A 21,737-nucleotide genomic window follows, 5' to 3' on the forward strand; every position below is an offset into this window, starting at 1 on the left:
GGGCATACAATTATCTATGAGCTCCAGCCCATTATATCTACGATAGTTTTTGTTATATCGCACAGCTCCAATTGGAGCAGGGTATCCAGTCGCTTACTTTCATGAGACGGGTCCGCCCCCTAAAAACAGGCTAATTTCAAGTCAAGAACAAGGTTATGTAAAGGGTACTATTTGAGGTATTTAGATCTACAGTACATCTCAGACATGATATGAAGAAAAATAAATGGCAAAAAATAAAAAGTACTGCATGCTATTTCCGTCCTGGTGAATCCAGCTCCCTCTAAACGTTCTTCCTGAGCGGCAGAGTTAGAGGGGAATGGAAATTGGATCGGATTCAAATGCGCTCTTAATTTCAGCCCGGCATTTATGAAATATTAATACGCAGGAGAAGTGTTGCTGAGAAGCTTATGGAGAGAAAAATAAATAAATAAATGAGGAAGCGCAGCATGAGGTTGAAAATTGAGGGGTGTGTGTTACGGCAAAAGGAATAACCTCCAGCCTTCCTCAGCTAAACTTTAAAACTTGGTGCCCACTGTTTTTAAAAAAGTAATCGATTAAAAAAAAAAAAACATTCATTCATGGATTTCTGCAACTGTTTGCATGAAGCCTGTAATGGGATGCGCAAGCACGGAAGGCAGCACGTATGGAAAAGTCTCCCAGTCAATCAGAAAAGTCTCCCAGTCAATCAGACGCCATCTTTTCTCCACCCGTTAAGACGGCAACAAGAAGCCAGCTTCACCTGCTCGTGCGCCTTCTCACATACAAACTAAAACCACGCCCACACAGATGTGCAGCAATGCATCGCAGCAGCGCTGTTTTCCAAACAAATGCTCACGGGGGACTTTGTCGCATATAAAATGGCATGCATTATTAAAAAGGCCTCGGAGAGGGGATTGTGCAAATATATAGATGCTCACAGAAACACACACCGGCACAGTCACGCTGCAGAATAACAATAAATGCGGACTATAAAGCGGATCCCTCATCTCACTTCTGTCTTTGAAAGATGAGAGAGTTCATTCAAAAGTGCAGTCACAAGCCCTTGTGAAGTCTGAAACACCAACATGAAGGGAAAGGTCCCACTCCCAATCATCAAGGCGCTGCAAAAGAAGATTTCAAGTTAAGCACACAAGACTCACCAGATGTAGAAGTGGAAACTTCATCCCAGCCAAGAGTTTTAATCATTCCAAAGGCCGTCGTCGTCAAAGTGGAATAAATGTTTCCTTGTCACGCAAAGGCTTGATGAATCTTTCAGAATGCCAAGCTTTCAAACAAGTTGTATTCCAATCCCAACCACATTTGCTTCCTGAGGTTTACGCCGCTTGACTTCCTGTCTGTCAAAGTCAAACAGGAAATGGCACATTAAAAGCACAAGAGAGGAAATGAATGATCCGTTTTAAACAGGTTTTCGTTATTATTTCATACATGCATTTTTTCATTCCAAATTATGTTTTATTGAAATTGCACTTGATTAGATTTATACTTTCATTGATTTATTTGTATTCAACAGATTCTCTGAACCTCATTTGGTCCAATTATTTTGTTTGTTAAATTGTTCACACATTTATTTCCACTTGCACTCAACCATTTTTTTTATTTGCTCTCAACCCCTTAATGTATTTTTGCACCTTAACGACAAAAGCCACAGTTCCCTGTTGCGTTAAAACCAGCCAATCAGTAATTTTGTTTTTATGGTTTCGTCTTCACAGCTTGACTTTTATTGAGATATCACAGTAAGAAACCAACACAGGCCATCCCATTTTAAAATGTGCCTTGCTCGGGATGATATTTACTATATATGTAAGTATATGTATAAAATGTCAAACTGAAAGCGTTAACTCATGATTAATCACAAAAGAATGATCGCATTAATCATGTATTAACTCAGAGATTAATCCCACAATTAATTCTGACCACTCCCGCTCCTTTACCTTAACCGCGGATGGATATCTGAAATGCGGTGCGGGTTGCTAAAAGGTCAGTGATCAGGTCAATGCTTGCGCCAGTGCAAAGATGATTGAGGAGACTCACTGGTGTGCTCGGCTTAAAGTTTTGCTTCAAACGTTTCGATAAAACAAAGGTAATTTGCATATAGTACAGCGCTAAACTCTGTTTTCATCGCAGCATGAGTTCAAAATACCATCTGGAAGCAAAATGTGTTGTGTATTTGGCACATGAGCTTAATTGCAATTCATCAAAATTCAAAAGTGTGATTAATCTGATCGACAAATGTATCGAATGACAGCCCTAGTATATACAGGATGTATACATACATAAATACTAGCCTACTTTTTATAATGTATGAATTAGCTGATGAAATCATCTTTTAATGCACAGTATTGGCCTTTTCACCTTTGGTGAAGGTGGGTCGGAATGATTTGTCTGGAATTTAATATTTAATTTCGTTCCCCAAAACCCTTGCAGACAATACTTTGGCAACAAATAATAAGGAAAAAGAGATGAAATATGAAAGAAATAAAATATGCTGTCTTTATTGTGGTAGATAGCGCCGATAGAAGTGCATATTCAATACCAGCACCCACAATGCCAGCCTCACAATTTATTTAATCATAAAAATTTGATGTGAACTCGCTCAGAAAGAGTGACGGGCGAGAGGAAATGAAGACATGCTAGATGGAGACGGTGCGTGTGCATGTATGTGCATGTGTGTGAGCGTGCTTGCGGCATAAAACTCCAATGAAACCCACCCCTCCAAGTTCCCCCGCCAAATAAAAATTCCCTGTGATCTGCCGAGCAAAGAGGACGACATGACTGCATCGCTCGGAGGGAAGCGGACGATTTTATTTGCCGCCTTCTGCCTGCACTTATGTTGATGGCTCTTTAATTTCATCTCCAAAATGGCCAATCCTCCTCTCATTACATATTGGCCTCGTCCGCTGAGAGCCAGTGGAGATGTGAATGAAGGAGTCGACGGATGTATATGAATGTACAGTGTGTGCGTGTGTGTGTTTGTGGGTGCGTGCTTGCACGTGTGTGTTTGCAAGAAAGAACTCGGCACTACTTCTGATTGGATTAGTCCAAGAGGGACATCCATGCTTTCAGCCGGGGCCCGTTTGCGGTATTGATCGGCGCACAGCTCCATTTTGCTGCCCGCTTCCGAACATAAAGGTCTGTTTTCCACTCCACTGCTCCATCACGCCTCTTCTACTTTGAAATGTTGCTTCTTCATCTGCCATCAAGCGCTTGATTGTTCACCGCCACTCATACGTTGTCCATCCTGCGGTTCTTTTCCACTATCTTTTCCACAAACTATGACACTCTCTCTTACGGGTTGTTGTGGGTTTTTGTTTTTGCACTGCCAGGGTAATTCACTAACCCAGAGTGTGAAAAGCATTAAAAAATATATATATAAATTAAGTTAGCTTGGCAGGTTAAAACAAAATATTTTTCTTTATTTCGCTCAGGCTGCTGCACCCCTGAGGGGAGGTCACAATGGCCGCGCTAAACTGGACAGATTTCTTTTAAATGCTTGTTGCTAGACAATATTCACAAATTGGCATACGTGTCCCACTCACTACTCTGTTTCCTTGGTAACTTGACACTTAACACCAGAACAGCAGCAACAGCAAGTCAAATCAACATAACAATTGGAAATTGATTTTTTTTTTCTTTCCTCTCTCTGAGTCTGAGGCCAATTATGTGACCTTGTGGGGCACAGAGCCACTTGCCCCTAATACAAAATTATAATGTTTTTTTAATATTCATCAATTTGTGCGTATCCTTGCTTGGGGTGGGCATTATTTTTTTATGCATTTCAGGGATCTTTTTGATGTGCACCCCATGTCTGAGATGCACGACAATGAGCAGAGACGCATAAATTAAGACGACTCTACGTCCGAGGACGCAATGCTATGGATTAAAATATTCCGGTGTGGTGCTGGAAATCCATATCTGTATGATTTTTTTGTTTTTTTACAAGACAGGGCTCTCGAGTGCGACTAATTTGGTTGCAGGTGGAAAAGGAGAGAGAAAGAGATTTGAGGAAGAAATGTGACTTGAAACCAGACACATAAAACCCATCTGGTCTCTAAACCAATCAGAGATAGCGAAGGGCGGGATGCGACCCTCTCACCCTCCCCCCGATTGGCCGTATGCGTGCCTGTGTGCGCGTACGTACTTTTCAAATGCAGGCCCTCTGCATAGTAAGCGTCGTCAAAGTTACGTTTTCTGACGACGAGCCGGTGGGTGCACAGTTACAGTTTCTTTCAATGTACTCACTCTCGCTCCTCTGGACGTGTCCAAACTATCGAAGTGTGCTCACTTCCGCCCATATTCAATCAACGGAAAACATCTCTCTTTTTCTGACAGTGTTTATGTAGTTGTAAACACTGTCAGTCTCTCTCACTCTCTCTCTCACACACTCTGCCTTGCTGCTCTCCACTCAAAGCTAAAATTAGACCGCAAGTGATTCTCAGTTGTTGCGGGAATCAATTGGCATTAATTGCTTTTGGGGAAGAACAACTTTTGGCAGGGCTGCGAGAGCAAAAGAGAATCCCAAGGAGAAATTAGGACTGTGCAGCTAAGTTGCGGTGACAGAATGGGCACAGCTAATCACGATGTGGAATGGATTAAAAACATCTTTTTCCCACTAAGGACATCCCCACAGGACTGCGAAGTGTGAGATGAATGCATAGCTTTACAAATGTTTTCAGAGGAGGGAAAACAATTTTGCACACGGTTCGATGTTGATACATGCTGACGACAAAGTATCGCTGAAGTGTTTGCCCGTCTAAGATGTATGTCTCTGCACATTCCGCAGGCGCTATACCCGAGTCCGGAGGAAGGTTGGCAGATCTACAGCTCGGCACAAGGCGCAGATGGAAAATGTATCTGCACGGTGGTCGCGCCGGCTCAGAACATGTGTAACCGCGACCCACGCAGCAGGCAGCTCCGCCAGCTCATGGAGAAGGTGACCGCTGTCGATAACACGCCCGTTTCGAGGCACAACTGAGAACGCACGCTGTCATGCGCACACACCACGCAAAGTGTCAACATTTTTCCATGAAATCACTAAAACTGAATCACATCATTTCATCGCATCAGTATAAGTCAAGTGTAACGGTCTGGTTGTCTAAAGCCGGGATACACACATATCGGGAGTCGAACGAAATTTTGAATTGGTTTAGCATTTACGATTGTCAGCCCTGACCGTTTAACAATCTGATTGGTTGTTTTTCCTCAGGAGCGGTGGTTTCTTGTGTTAGAAACTATAGGCACAAGATGGGGCCAGAGACGGCTGATTTTTTTTTTTCCCCTACAGATCATATTTCTCATCTACAGTCCCGACATACGAGTTTTTCAAAATACAAGCCATCATTCTGCCAAATTTTTGGTTTTACTTGCGAGCGCAAATTTGAGATTTGCGCGATATATGGTGGCAGTAAATTCAATACAACACACTTCAAAATAAGCAGACATTTGGCAAATGGTGAACATTTCATTAAAAAAGAGGCTTCAAGCTGTTTAACGCCACTAACCAATTGAGGTTTTCTGGCAAGCTCAAAATAAAACAAAGAGAATTCCACATTGTGTTTTTAAAACAAACAAACTACGTTGCCTGAAGAACGCCCCAATGCTAGCTTAATGCTAACATATAGGCCTACTGGAAAATGCCATTGACATGCTAACGGTTAGCTGCTAACCGCATGAGTGTCCTATACTGCCTCCCGGTGGCCAAGGCGGTTACGCCAGAAGGAGCAGCACAAATGCAGAAACTGTTCAATGAGTTACATTCTTTTTAATTACGATATTACTGCATGTTTTTACAAAGCATAACATTATAGAATGCAAATTTTCCTTATTAAAAAGCAAACGAAAAAAATGGCAAGGGTGAGGTTGAAACGGACTAATGGGAAATATGATTTGAGATACAAGTGTTCGGAGTTACGAACGTGGTCACAGAACGAATTAAACTTGTATCTCAAGGCACCACTGAGATACGATGAGGACCGTTTGAACATACACGATAAAAAGCGATTTCAAAAAGATCATTGAAAACCCCCTTCAACACACCGTAATCAGGATATCAGTCATCATTTTGTAATTTTTACAATCAAACGAGTCAGACAGACACGTTTATGATTATTGAGTCTTGGCGGGGGTCTGCGCTTTCTACTTGCATTGTAAATTATTCTTACGACGGATGACTGCGCAGAACCGGCAGACATCGTCAGTGCAGCAACTGCACGTAGTGTTGCAGGTTAACAAAGCAAGTCATTTTGGTGTTCAAATCCTTTTGAAGCATGCTTTTGTTTTTTTTACCTTGCGTGTGCATTGCGTTTTTCATTTTTTAGATAGAGGTGACAGAAGGCGCCGGAAACAGCTTCACACACTTCCAGGTGCGTCGCAGCAAGCGGAAGTAACAGCTCGATAAGTCACCTCTGCCGCATCTTCTTTGGAGCGCTAGCGAAGGGAGGGCCATAAAACCCACGGTTTGACATTGACGTGCTCTTGTGAGGGAGGCGGGGCTAAATTGAGATGCAAGAAGGGGCTCGGCAAGCCCCCCGCCGGATCAGGCCGGCACCTGCATCCACATATTGGATTCCGCCTGATTGGAAGTTTGCCTTTCCCCAGACGGATTGGTTGCGTCTGCTGTGTCTTCAAGCGCACAAAATTTACACAGACTTTCAAAGAGGCACAATACAACAGAGCGCACATATTCTGACAGAAGCACTTGATTTGGGACAAACAGAGGGCTTTTTGTCCATGGAGACACTCTTTATAACACATACCAAAACACATACCCCTGTCCTCTATTGTTTATTTATATTCACATATTCTGTGTGTCTGCATTTGATGGATGATATTGGAAATGTAATGTAAAACGACATATTTCCCTGCATTGTTCATCGTTTGCTTCTGCCGTATTTCGAAACTTATCTAGATCTGGTTTGTTGTTGATTGTCAACAGGGGTGTCTTGTTTAAATGGTTAAATTAGTAAAATATGTTAACAAAAATGTGTGTGAATGCAACAGATCTTGATAAAAGAACACTTCATCTTATTTGCTTAGAGTCCAACTCAGCAAGGGGCAGCATCGGTTACTATAACCTATGTTGAATAATGTCTTCTTTTTTTTTTAGGAGAGGTAGTTACAGAATTACCAAAAGCAGGGTACCGTATATTCTCAGTTCGACATTCACAAATTCACCTATTCGTGGCTTTTATTTTGGAATTTATCCTCCGTTATTTGCTGTTTTTATGCTTAGGCCATCTTGTGGCATCTTGGAGCTGTGTTTAGACAAAAGTAATGCTTTGCCACCATGTTATGACATATATAGGCAACTATAACCCTTTTTAAAGGAGGAGTCAATTACTCGCGGAATAACTGTTTTTAACACCTTAACCGATTTTTAAAGCGACACCGCACATCACGATGAAGAAATGAGCATGCATTTTCTTGCTGCCCTGTACGATGACCAACACAGTACACCAGAAACAAAAAACGATTTCTCCACCAACAATCGTCCGTCTCTTCCTCCTAACCAGACGTCTGTTGTAGTACCGAAACTCACCTATGAGAGGCACCATGCTGCCATAGGGCATCCAGACGGCCAGAAAATACAACAAAGAAAGAGTAGTAGTCGTAGTAGTAGTAGTAGGAAGAAGCAGAAAAAGTAGAAGAGGCTCGGCAAACAAACTCAATCACAACGTCTGTGACTCGACCGAACTCTGTGTTGATCACACACGTAAGGATTTGCGATCGTAAATACTAAACAAGTTTAACATTTTTAATCACTGTTGCTTCTTCAGGAACAAAGCGGTATTGCAAGACAAGACGACCCGCTAGCTTCTTGCTATCCCTTCGAAAACGTTTTCGAGAATCTATTTCATGAATCATCCCCACGGATTTGGATCGGTTATACAAATACGTTGATTGCGAAAAATCGCAAGCAATGAATGCTTCATTTTTTGTACTCTTACTCCAAATCATCAAGGGGAAGCAAACATTGGCGTCTCTTCAGGTACAAAGTGGCTTGGCTTGCTTTTCTTCTAGCTAAAGAAAATCACAGAGAAAACCTTTAAGTGTGCTGACACTCGCAAACCAACGTAGCGCAATCCATTTTTCAGCATAATTTGGGGCTCTGGAACGGACTGGGGGTGATTACGATATCAGCCTCTGCCTGGAAGGCGCCAGCTATCAAAGCCAAGCGCTCCCGTCTAATACCGTCCGGAGCCCGTCTTAATGAGGACACCTGAGGTTTGTGCTATTTGAGCTGTACAAAAGCAAAAAGACGGAGCGAGTGTGTCTGTCTGTGCGAGTGTGTGTGTGCAGCATACACACTAAAGAGACATCCTCCTTTAATTCCAAAGCATGCGGAGGAAGAATTTCAGTGGAGACGATCCACAAATTCCTTGAACGAAAAAGACAAGGACAGGCAAGCATGTCAAGGTTCAAAGACTTCACAACAGCTTGGTGCCAGAGTCTGTCTACAGCTTCATGTGAACCTCATACAATGTGGAGCTGACCCCAGAGGTGCGGCAGGAATGTTCAATGTGCAAGCTTTTGAAGATAGCAGCCTCGCTCGCTGACTGGCATACTGGAGATGCAAAAAGGAGGGAGACGGAAAAGCACAAGCAGGAAAGCCTTCATTCACCAGAACACAATTGATTTGAGATTCGATGGAGTCATGGCAGCGCGGTGTCCTCGTGGTTAGCACGTCTGCTAATCTGTTCAACGGTCAAAAACAGGGGTGTCCAAAAATGTTTCCTCCGAGGGTCGCATAGCAGAAAGAAAATAAAATAAAAATGAAGGATGCAAGGGCCAATTTGAAGGTTTCTTCAACATTAACATCCATCAAGCAATTATATGGGCTATTCCATCGAATTGGTGCCATTTTGTCATTTTGCCTTAATTGTGTAAGGACTGAAAGCAACAGGAGTGGGTTTATAGCATAGAATTAGCAAATACACGAAATATTGCCACATGGCATTTATGCAAAAAAGCATGTTGACACTAAGCACATGATGGCTATATGGATTTAAATAATCATTTAGGTCACAGGATGGTTGAGATTATAAGACCTCCAGTCATAGTCGAAATATCATCAAATATACAGAAAAATAAAGGCGTAAACTTACTTTTGGTCTTCCCATGGCCTGCATAGGACCTAAATGATGCAACATTTGGTGGCCCGTGTGACTTGTGGCATATTTAAAATTTTCAGAGGGGGTAATGTGTTACGGTTAACAGGACTGAGTGACAACCCGTCACCCATTAAGGAAGCTCCTTAGTTTGGCATAAGAGAAAACAAAACATGCAGGCCTCTATTTTCATAGACTGTGCTACACACACCTGAGCGTATATGGCGGCGCATCCTGATTTTTGTGCAAGAGCAAGGCTCGCTGGCATGTTTCAGCTGAGTTTTACTAATATACTGCCAATTCACAATAGATGTTACCTGAACACATTGCAGTAAATCAAGAACCACACTCCTCATGCATTACAGACCCAAGGCCGGACGAGAGAACAATGGGCAAAACAACAGCTGTATCAGTAACAGTAATAGTCCAATGATGACAGCAAACACCATCGGCGTGAATGTGAGTGTGAATGGCCGTGCCCTGCAACTGGCCGGCACCAGTCCAGGCCAGGTCCAGGTCCACGTCTCGCCCAAAATCAGCTGGGATATGCTCCAGCCCACCCACTACCGTCATTACGACAAGTGCTATAGAATGTAGACCAGTTAAATCATACTATGCTTAATACAAATTTCCCCTTTGTTGTAATGCCAAGCAATATGAGTACATCTTTATACTTTTATGATTTTACAAAACAACCTCACATTTCTTTGAGATATTTTTGCTTCAATTTTATCGTCGAGGTGCGATTGATATTTGATCAGAGTGATTGTACTTAAAGACACAACATTTTATGTCACAGGTATTTGGAACTGAAAAATCTATTAGTTAAAATTAAATACATTTATGAAGCTGTAGAAATTATTTTCACTCCGTTTTCTCCATGAGCGTAATAATTTTCAAATTTATTTTTTCACTTTCAAATTCACCCCGCGGGCCGGATTGAACCCCCTCGCGGACCGGCTTTTGGCCCGCAGGCCTTGTGTTTGACAAGATGACGGACGGACGGACGGACGGACGGACGAACGAACGAACGAACGGACGGATGGTTGGATGAATGATGGAGTCAATACACTGGATGAATTTCATGGTGTGATGCGGGTCAATGTGTGGAAAAGCTCATTAGAGCACAAGATAAGCCTGAGATGACTTATTGTATGTTTGCAGAAGAGTTAGCGCAGGTGCTTATACTGCACTTGTTGAATTTCTGCTTCCTCCTCCTCCACCAGCTTTTCCACTTTTTCTTTCTTTACTCCTGTCAAATCAGTTTGATTTTGTGGATGTTGAGGCACATGCAATCAAAATAAAATGCACAGTTAATTCAGCATTTCTTTTCCCGGCCCAATCATTTATCACAACTGAAATATTGGACTTTTTCTGTAATAATGAGGCAGTAAACTCCCTATACCTAGTACTTGCTAACTGCAGAGATGAAAACTCAGAAACTCTAGACTGAGAGCCAGACGTGCTAACCACTATAAGACAAAGCTGCTTGAACAACAATACAGTCCTCAATTAAATCAGTTCTTGTCTATGATACGCTAGCATGTATTAACTAGCAGCGGGTCAACCACTGCTTGGTTTTATATGTCCCCTCAAGAAACAAATGGAAGCTCATTGGTCGAACTGTCGCCATCATAAAATCTTTATTCACTGAACTAACTGTCAACGTCATTAAAATGTCATTAACTAAAAAGATTTCATCAACGGCCGCGCACGTGTACAAAGAAACTAACCACTGTTGATGTTTTTTTTTTTTAATTGAAAACAATAAAGCACTGCTGTGACTTTGATGACAAAAGGCGCCATGCGGAGGTGATTAGCGTCATGCAAAAATGTAAAAAGAGCAAAACACTGCCTCCAATTTGATAACATGGGACAATGAGTATGGTGACATTGTAGGCAAACTCACAGTGAGTCTACTTGTCCTTGTTGAGTATTTTGAAATATGTGTCACCGAAAAGCCAAAGAAAAGGTTAATCACGCTGACTCGGGTGACAGCATACAAGGCAGGTGGTGATTGGCAGACACAAGGAGCAGGGCTGACGAGAACAGGTGGAGACGAAAACACAACGAGTAGACATGACATGAAAAAGGGACACAGGGGGAACATGATAAAACATGAAACAAAAACTAAACCAAATTAAAACAAAGTCAACAAAAACACAGATCATGATAAAAAGAAAATGAATAAAAGTCAAAACCCCTCCAAAAAAGTTTGGTTTCATTCTAGTTTCTTTATGAAATCAACATTTCCAATAGGGAAAAGAACATGTTTTGATGGAGCATGTGGGAGAAGACATGGGTGCAGAGAACAGTAGGCTGGACACAGTCACTGAGTGGGCCGAGCGCGGGGAAGCGAACGAGGCATCTGGAGCAACAGACTCGATGCCAAACGACGACCTTGGAGAGTTGGGAATGTTGGCTAAAGAACGAAATAAACCCTGCGTGCAATTCGGAGGAGTTTGGAGCAGCGCCTGTCTGCGTGAGTGAGCCATTTTTATTTGCGTGGCGATACAGTAAAGACACGTGAGCGCCTCGATTCGCCGAGAAGAAAACACGAAGCGTTGGTTCAAATGAGCTCTCTCTGTTGAGGGGGTGTGACAGTAGGCTGGTTATGCAGCAGCAGAGTGGGATGCCGGCATTAGAGGATTAAACTTAGTGCTGAGCTGAATGGGGAATCAATAAGAAGCAGCCTGAGAGTGGACATGAGATTCATTCTGTACGCGGTGCGTTCGTTATTATTACATGCAGTGTCCGAATCGTATCTGACTCCAAAAGCGCAGTAACATTTGTAGTATGAGTCATTCTTCGCAGAGGATAAAGAATACAGTACATGCCTGTGGGTATTGTTATACAGTATTGTCTGTGTTTAATGATAATGTTTAGGTTTTTTTTAATTAGCAAATTTACGGGTTACACATGCACGAGTAGATAAAAAGATGTATTTGTTTTCATTTGAAACTTTACGGACAAAATGGCTACCATTTAAGGGCAGCCTGGAGCTGTGATTGTGCTTTTCTCACAATTTAAGATGGTTCCCAGTTGCACTGGTTATTTATGCCATCTTGTGCTTCTAATTTGATGTAAAAGAAACCACCACACCTCACAAAAAATTAAAAAAATTAAAAATCATAATATTTAGTGTTGTAGTAACACCCCATTACGAACTGGATGCTTTTCTGTGGGTAACAAGGTAACAAGTCAGCGTGAGTCCGCGATAAGTGTGCGACAAATGATTGACACCTTGTGAGTCACACCTTACGTCTCGGATTGGTCGTTTTTCCTCAGGCGTGATGATTTCTTGCATATGAAATCAGAGGCACGAGATGGGGCAAGTAGTTCAATCGAGGTTAATGCAGTAATAATTAAGCAGCCCGAAAAGGAAGAAAAAAAACAAAAAATCCCTTCGTCAATACACGCCTGCCAAAAATGCACTCTTTCTCAGCACATCCTCAGTCTTAAACAACAGACGAGCACCAATGCCAAATATTGATCAGATAAGGAGAAGGGTCACCATTCAAATTGCCGTCTGACTCACAGGAAAGTTAACTGACCTTCAATTTGAAATGATCTCCTTGCACTAAAGACACGCTTATCCACACAGAATCAGAGCAGATGCGATCAGGAGTCAAACAACTGCAGAGACAGGATGTCAGTACCTTCCTGCTGTATATAGACATCATCGCATTATGAGTTTATGTCTTTCAATGTCACTTATACGACAGTACAGTCATCCGGTGCACCTGCACAATCCGAGCTCCAGTACAATACCAATGCTCAGTTTCGACAATGTGGACGAACGTGCTCCATGCGTGCCCTTGTGCTGTTGTTACCAGGTGCAGAATATAAGTCAGTCCATGGAGGTGCTGGATCTGCGGACCAACAGAGACCTCCAGTACGTGAGGGAGACCGAAGGCCTGATGAAAGCGGTGGATGGGAGGCTGAAGGTGGCCTCGGACAACCCCCGCAGTCTCAATCCAAAAGGCTATCAGGTACTTGGCTACGCACCACCTCCGCTGCACTGTGGGTGTGTGTGTGTGCATGTGTGTGTGTTCTCGCCACAATTGCTTCATGTCATTTCACAGTCAATAAAGTTTTGTATGACTCAAAGCAACACAAACTTAATTTAAAGTTCTGAATGGCCCTGTTGAATTATTAAGAGCGGCTCCCCTTCCGTGTTTCTTTCTTTTTTGTTGCTTTTTGGAGCCCTTCGATGGAAATGTTTAACGTTTCATGTAAATTCTGAAAAAAGATTGTTTGTGGAAACGAAGGACTGTGACAGTACGTAGCGTCATTGTAGTCTGTGTTTATAATACTTCCCCAGTAAAGTGTATATTTGTTATGACACTAATCCAACATTACCAACTACTGGCCTTGGATGCATATCCCAGCGTCGTTTTCGCAGGTCTGTGTGAACAGGGATCATACAAACATCTCTGAGGTTGACCAAACATCCATTCCCAGATGCTGGTTGGATTTCAGAAAAAAAACTAAATAAAAGAACCATCCCTAAAAATAAAGCCGAATAAAACAGCCTGTTGTTACTTTGGTGACTAATGCGCAATGATTCACGTAGCAGGCGTCATGGGCAGGCAAACGTTTTCGCTCAAGGGCCGCATTTGATTGATGGGTGAGATTATTCTTCAATGACATTTAAAAATAAAAAAACTTAAATACGTGAAATTGTATCGCATTCCCATTTTTACTTGTATTATTTATAATTAATTAATCATCAAATTATTTAGTGAGGTGATTCCTAAATGCGTATGAAAAATTGTTAAGTTAAAAACCGACGAAAGTCAACTTTAACTTTGGTTAACTGTTGCAGAAAACGTCACTGATGGTGTAGTGGTACACTCGCCTGACTTTGGCGCGGGCAGCGTGGGTTCAGTTCCCACTCAGTGACGGTGCGAATGGTTGTCCGTGTCTATATGTGCCCTGCGACTGACTGGCGACCAGTTCAGGGTGTAGTCAGCCGTTCGCCCGAAGTCAGCTGGGATAGGCTCCAGCGCCCCGTGACCCTAACCAGGATAAGTGGTGTTGAAAATGGATGGATGGATGGATGGATGTTGCAGAAAAGTCACAAAAAGGCCCACAAAATCAAATCCTTCTAAACTGTTTCCGATTCATATTTTCCCCAACAATTCTATTCATTTTGTTCAATGTCAGGGGTTGCAGGACTTGAGACATTCCACCATAGATTGTGTCTTACGTACCCTTGTTGCCATCCATTTCCACCTTATCTCCTTACAAGCGAACGCATGCTGCGATTGTCTGTCGGGCCCTTTGTCTTCCTGTCTCTCGCCGGCTCCAAATTCATTCGTCACACTGTTGAGATATGAGATGAAGCATATAATAGTTAGATTAAAGAATAAATGAAAAGCGTGCGCTACCACGGGGACATGCGTGAATGTCGCTGTGTGAAATGAGCCTGATCATTAGTCGAGGCTGAGAGGATTCAAACGTGCGCCAAACCAAAACGTTGCATCCCAGCTTTCTCAATGCAAAACAACATAAAGAGGAGGGAGAGGGGGGGGGGGGGGGGGGTCTGCGCATTTGACCAAGTTGACTGATGGCTGCGCTCAGCTCCAAGTTGCGGCGTGGGAGATTAACGGGATCTTGAAAAGGAGGGAGGAAGGTGTAAAGGGAGGGGGGTGAGATTTACGACATGATGCCACAGGACTGAGAGCGGCTCCATCACAAGATTTAAGATAAACCCCAACAAGAGAGAGAGGGTGGCACAGCCCCCGTCCCCCCTGTGGCGAGCATATTTTATCGAGAGGCCTAGTTCTCTCGTGATCTATGGCTTCCAAAGCTCTCCCACTGCTTTCCCATTCTGAACACCTGATGAGTCACATCGAGCACACAGTGGTAGCGCTCTTCTTCAATCAATCATACTGATGGTACACAATCATGTACAAAAGTGGAAAATCATGTGTGGCTCCATGGATGGGTCGTAGGCGGATGGGCGGATGAATAGGTGGGTGAAAGGGCTGCTGGGACGGATGATGGATGGATGGATGGAATAAAATAGATTACCTGTAGCTGGTCAGATCCTAGATCATTGTGAGGCTGGCCTCCCCTGGTAGACACCAGAAGACTTCAAGGGAAACATGGCCAGCTTGAAAAAAAAATGGTCATTGTCTTTTTTAGCAACTGTATCTTTAGCTGTATTAAAGACGACAAAAAAAATAGACATGAGCCCGGAAGCGGAGTTTCGGGCAAGCTGGAACAAAAGACTCAAAATAGGTAAATATTGTGAGTTGAACCAGACCCATGAAAGAAAATACAAAGGCACAGTAAGAGTTTTGAAGCTAAACAGATGGAGCGGCATTACTTGTCTTCCCATCCCTTCTCTGCTGACTGTTTAGGATTTGAAAGGCAAGGTGGCCGAGCTTCTCCGTCGCCTGCCCGTGCTGGAGCAATACAAATCGGACACCAAGATGATCTTGCGCCTCCGCGAGGAGGTGAGAAATTTGTCCTTTGTGCTGATGGCCATCCAAGAGGAGATGGGCGCCTACGATTACGAGGAGCTGCGCCAGAGGGTCCTGCTGCTGGAGACGCGCCTCCACTCCTGCATTCAGAAGCTGGGTACGTTCTCGCCAGCAAATGACTGCTGGTGTGCGCTCAATGAATTCTTAATCGCAACCCATCCAATTCTATTAGAGCACTTGTGTGCCTATAGGCAATTATTGTGACCGGCGCGAGGCAGAATTAAATTATTGATTAAACGAACATCATAAACAGACAAACGTTCTGCAGTACAACATTTAAACCCTGGTCGCCCTCATAAATGATCAACCTAAATTAGGAAACGCTTTCCTAGAATGCCAGAATGAATAATTTATTGTGTTTTCACATGGCTAAACTGATGATTTAACAGAATAAAACAAATAAGAGCTGATGAAGCTGAAACTAAAAGGACCATATGCTGTAACCATGTATAATACAATCACTGGAACAGCACAAATCACAGTTTCCTCCCCCCCAATATGAAAGTAGAATGCAGGATCCAGCATGTGTGTACATGCGGACATCTATTAATATTCATACCTTCCTCCCTTTATCTCTTCTTTGACCTGCAGGCTGCGGGAAGCTCACCGGCGTCAGTAATCCCATCACGGTCCGCGCGTCGGGGTCCAGGTTCGGCTCCTGGATGACAGATACGATGATCCCCAGCTCCGACAACCGAGTGAGTGTCCTAATCCCTACAAGTGAGCAAGTATAGAGGACGAAGTGGAGCAGGAATCCAAAGGCAACGACAAGGAACATATAAAATGGGGAGTCTATGGCGATCACATGAGTTTAGCTCCAGCAGAAGTCTTGGAATTCTCAATGAATATTGAACGGAGTTGATGGTAATCTACATATTGTGCAACTTTGAATGCAGTGGTGCCTTGACATATGACTGACCCGACTTATGAGTTTTTCGAGATACGAGTCGTCCTTCGGACAAGTTTTTGCTTTGACTTTGCGAGCACAAATTTATGATAGATGATCAATTTTATACCATGACAAATTCATGATATGGTGGCCCTGTATGGTGGCAGTGACTCAACTCACTTCACCACAAGTAGCAGTTTGGCTGATAGAATTAGTCAACATTTCTTCGAAAAACAGGCTTCACGCTATTTGTTGCCACTCCCAGGTCAAGGTGACTGACAAACTAAACATAAAACATAGAGAATTACAAATTGTGTATTTAAAACAACCCAAAAACGTTGCCTTAGGAATGACTCTTGTGCCTAGCTTAATGCTAATACATAATGGGAAACTCCATGAACTCATTGCTAACGGATAGCAACAACATTGCGGTGTTATCAGCCTTCAAGCAACAGATTATTAGAAGACAAATGGTGCAGCAACACATGTAGGCAGACAACATAACAGTACTCACAGGCATCTATTGTTTATCCTCTGCGAAGAGCAACTAATATTAACCATCTCCATGTACAATACTGTTTTGAAGTCAAATTCAATTTAATTATGTAATTACTGTATGTTTTTATAAAGTATGAACAAATTAAACTCCAGGCACCACTGTACATGGGAAGTTCATTCTCATTCATTCCCAATGAAAAGTGCCGAAGTTGTAGCTTCACTTCCAGTGGAACTGTATCAGAAATGTTCCTCTGAAATCTGATCATCACGAATGGATCCATTTACCTCCTCCCTTCGCTCCTTCGCCTCTGCAGCTCCCGCTAATAAATCACTTCATCGTCATGAATGGAGGGATAAATGAGTTGTTTGCGCTAGAGTTTTCGAAATGGCCAAGGTAATTAGCAAGCCTTCCCCTGGACACGTGATATAGAAAGTGGCTTCAAATAATTGAGAGACGATATCGGGTTTCTCGCAGTCCATTTGTGGTCGGAGGAGGGAGATCTGGGCTTGAATTCCATATTCAGACTGAGCAAAAATCATGATGGTTGCGTTTGGAGCCTGTCCTCACGGGAATGTAGTAGGGTTTTGTACAAAAACAATGGTTTAGTTGAATATTTAAATTTTGGGGGAGTTACTCGGCCAACTGCTGCATATAGTTTAGTGGTAATATTAATTTGGTAGGAGTTTACATTAGCCCATAACAATATCTCATAGCTTTCGGCAATTTTCTTCAAGGACAATGTCGTTCACATAGAGTAGAACCTCCAAAGTGGCTAATTGGCTAGGTTAAGAACAGAGGGAAAAATTACAAAACGTTTCCCACAGGGGGGAAAACAAGCAAGTAAAACACACATTCATAGGAATAAATAACATGAAATTAGAGAAGGACATAAATAAGTAAGTAGGGAATTGAGACAATAGCAAGGTGATGAAAGTGGTGGGGAACAGGTGCGTTTTGAGGAGTGGTTTAAAGGATGGGAGGTCATTGCGGTCTCGTATGTTCGCATCAGTTGATCCGGTGCAATTGCAAGTTATCGGTACTCGGCCCGAGCTGATATTGCATTGAAATAAGGAGCAGAATTGTATTGAAATAGCAGTATAAAGGTAAGCTCAGCGCCTTCCCCTTGCAGAGCCCCTGAGACTCGTTTGGAAGGCCGAGGATGTTTAAGGCGCCATCATTGCGCGTATCCCAAAAGCCAACTGCTGCTCCTCACGCCACCTCCACCGCTCCCACTCGAACTCGTATTACAAGCAAAGTGCCCACTCTTGCACCAGGGTGGGAAAACAATCTTAGCAAAGCCCTCCCTCCTCGCTGTGTTAAGTACAAAATCAACATCTACGTGGAGTGTACTATTTAATTAAATCAATTAATAGATGAACTCTGTCTCGACGGACGCATCGGGAGGATGAGCCGAGAGGCGCTGCCGGCGAGTGGGGCCGTGTCAGTGGGCCAATGCTGCTGAGAACCCTTCAGGAAGACGACACAGCTGCTAAATTGATCGATTGTCTGTTAAGTGTGGACGGGGGAGGGCACGGTGCCCCACAAGCGCTTGACTGCAAAGTGCAGTGACGTCTTCCGTCCTACACGCCAACGCAGATCAACGCACGTTCAGCATGGGGCGGTGCATATAGGTATTAGTTGGGATGTCTAAAACATACAATGATTTGGAAATCCTTTTCAGCCTATATTCAATTGAACACACTACAAAGATTCTGATTCTGAAAGACATGATACAGTATTTCACGTTCAAGCTTTTGTTGCAAATATTCTCTCATGTTGAATTTGATGACTGATATCGACATTATCCCGTCATCAGCTGTAAAACGCCAATTTTGTTATGTATTGTGCTTGGGTCTTTACTCTTTCTATAGCTTGTGATTAGGTCCATAAATCCATCAGACCTGTTCTTACCCATGCAAGCTCAGAACCTGACATTGGCCGTGCCACGTTTTTTAACATTGCCCTCCTGCTGGTATGTTCTCCTCTCGAAAGATGTTTAATCGACTTCAAGGAGTTACTTAAAGTCTCTACCGCCATTTTCCAGCGTCTGCAACTCTGCAGCAGGAACCAGTAGCCAATCAGCAATAGCCGGACTGGAAATGACGTCAGCTGACGCGGCGCCATTTATGGTACTGGGAAGGAAAATGGCAGCAAAAATCAACGCCCTACCTTTGCCCAATCTTTTGCATTAAAGCGAAGCTACGGCAAATGTCAGACATTTAACAAGATTGTATGGCGAACATCTTAGCGCCCAAAATCGGAAGTGCGTAATAAAATGAGACAACAGAGATAAACGAATCAGTTTTACCCATCCATAACTGCATGCTATTTTTTATAGTATTTTGATTATAGTATTTAACTTTAATTTTCATTATTATTATTATTTCTTACTCAAGGTGACTCAGGTGAGCGGCAGGGCGGCACCCGACTGACCAGCCGCCACTGTTTTCAACTATTAACATAGACCAATAAACATTTTGGGGGGCATCAACAACTCGGTTTTGGTTATTTGCAGCAGGGCTCGGTCCCTGTGCCCCGCTAATAATGGGAATTTAGTGTTTGTCAATTATTTTTAGTTAAGCAATTGAAAATAACCAAAAGCGCTTCCTTAAAGTAACCTTCACTATCTTCCTTGTGGCAGGTGTGGTCCATGGATGGTTACTTCAAGGGGCGTCGGGTCTTGGAGTACCGCACCATGAGTGACTTCATGAAGGGCCAGAACTTTGTGCAGCACCTCCTCCCACACCCTTGGGCAGGCACTGGCCACGTGGTCTACAACGGCTCTCTGTACTATAACAAGTACCAGAGCAACATCATTATCAAGTATCACTTTCGGTCCCGGAGCGTCCTGGTGCAGCGCAGTCTGAGCGGAGCCGGCTACAACAACACCTTCCCCTACTCCTGGGGCGGCTCTTCCGACATCGACCTGATGGCCGACGAGAATGGCCTGTGGGCGGTCTACACCACCATCCCCAAAGCTGGGAATATCGTCATCAGCCGCCTGGAACCGCAGACTCTGGAGGTGCTGCAAACGTGGGACACCGGCTTCCCCAAGCGAAGCGCCGGAGAGTCCTTCATGATCTGCAGCACGCTCTATGTCACCAATTCTCACCTGGCCGGCGCCAAGATCTACTTTGCCTACTACACCAACACCTCTAGCTACGAGTACACAGACATCCCCTTCCACAATCAGTACTCCCATATCTCCATGATGGACTACAACCCCAGGGAGAGGGTCCTCTACACCTGGAACAATGGGCATCAGGTGCTCTACAACGTTACACTTTTCCAGGTCATTAAGACTTCTGGGGATTGAGAGCTCAAATTAGACTGGACACATTTAATGCTGTATACAATGTTTGGGGGACGGGGGGTGATTTAAGCATTAACAGGCATTTTTGTATCAAATCTTCAAAGAGTGCTATTATTCCCATCGTGAAAAACACAATTAGGTCGGTAATGAAATTACAGCATTTCTCTTTCGTTTTCTTTCTGTGATGAGTAAGCATGGTCCATTTTAATTGTGATGAGAAATAAATATCCGTCTTTAACAGTTATGACCTTGGCAAGTCTTTGTCACTCTCATCTTGTAAAGTAAATTAATTTGGATAAGTATAAGACTGAATTTACTCTGCAAGTTCAAGTGGCCAATTTTGATTTAATACCTGTATTTGAATCTTTGATTGTATATTTCCATGTCCATACTTCTATTTTCATTTCAAGTAACATATCAGATATGGCTGTGTTTACATTGACGGAATGCATTAAAGAAAATTGCATGTAAATAACTTCACACGTCGGCCTTACTCCACTGGGCGTCGTCTGCAATTATTTTGCTTATTTATCAACGGACGCTCGAATGTAGCATGTATACAGCCTATTTTCATCATGACTAACGTAGAACTAAGTGTTCACTAAAAAAGTACAGTATATTTGATATTATTGGAGGCCAATGTACACAGTTTAAAAATTAAAACTGTGCTTAAATATTTACACTCAATTGACAAATGTGACCTGTAAGGCACAGGTATGAGGCTAGGTCGGATCCAATGGAGCACCCCACGATGTAGTCCTCAAGGTTGTCGCTTTTCTGCTTCAAAATAGCACCGCGGGAAACCGTGAAGGCCACGCCGCATTGAATGCATCAAGTCAGAAGGAGACACGCTAACAAACAATTACCGGTGGTCACAATAACAACACACATTTCATCCTAGAGCAGACTGTGGCAAGAAAAGCAGCAAAATGGAGACTGTGGCGTATGATACTGCATCATCCACAGCTGAGGCACAGCAACAGGGTAAGTTCATGTCCACATGGGAGCTAACTTATATCCATACCTGCAGCAATTTTGCAAAAGTTGTTGTCTACAAAAAGTCAGAGGTTGTCAAGCACATGCCAAAGCAAACCCTGACCCCTTCACAGTTAGGCCATTTTAGCACATCGGCCAAACAAAAGGCAGAAGAAAGCATTTCCAGAAAAGTTATAGTAAGAACAACACTGAATGAAGGAAAATCATACATGTAGACTTGTGAAAAAGTGAAGTTAATCCCCAATACCCTTGAATGCAACGTCAATGAAAACAAAAGGTAAGGCGATAAAACATCATAAAGTGATACTTTTTCAGACAATTCACTTCTTAGTGATGTAGCATGCACCAGAATGACCTAAAAAATGTGGAGCTACAGATATATTTGAGTTTTGTGCAGTAACCTTCGTGTTGAAATTGCCACTTATATTTTTCTCAAGGTGAA

The 21,737-nt window shown here is 43.0% G+C and overlaps 1 protein-coding gene across 3 annotated transcripts in view; it reads left to right on the forward strand.

The window, feature by feature from the left end:
* Nucleotides 1–20,737, forward strand: part of olfm2a (olfactomedin 2a) — a 57,650-nt gene extending 36,913 nt beyond the window's left edge. For all 3 annotated transcript variants that reach the window (XM_061701462.1, XM_061701460.1, XM_061701461.1), the window contains exons 2-6: nucleotides 4,781–4,930; nucleotides 12,941–13,096; nucleotides 15,476–15,695; nucleotides 16,190–16,296; nucleotides 19,628–20,737. In XM_061701462.1, coding sequence (XP_061557446.1) covers nucleotides 4,781–4,930; nucleotides 12,941–13,096; nucleotides 15,476–15,695; nucleotides 16,190–16,296; nucleotides 19,628–20,302 — 1,308 coding nt within the window. In that variant the 3' untranslated portion in view covers nucleotides 20,303–20,737. The remainder of the gene's footprint in view (nucleotides 1–4,780; nucleotides 4,931–12,940; nucleotides 13,097–15,475; nucleotides 15,696–16,189; nucleotides 16,297–19,627) is intronic.
* The last annotated feature ends 1,000 nt before the right edge of the window (nucleotides 20,738–21,737 follow it).

This window comes from Phycodurus eques, chromosome 16 (assembly GCF_024500275.1).
Source record: "Phycodurus eques isolate BA_2022a chromosome 16, UOR_Pequ_1.1, whole genome shotgun sequence".
In the NCBI taxonomy this organism is placed as follows: Eukaryota; Metazoa; Chordata; class Actinopteri; order Syngnathiformes; family Syngnathidae; genus Phycodurus; species Phycodurus eques.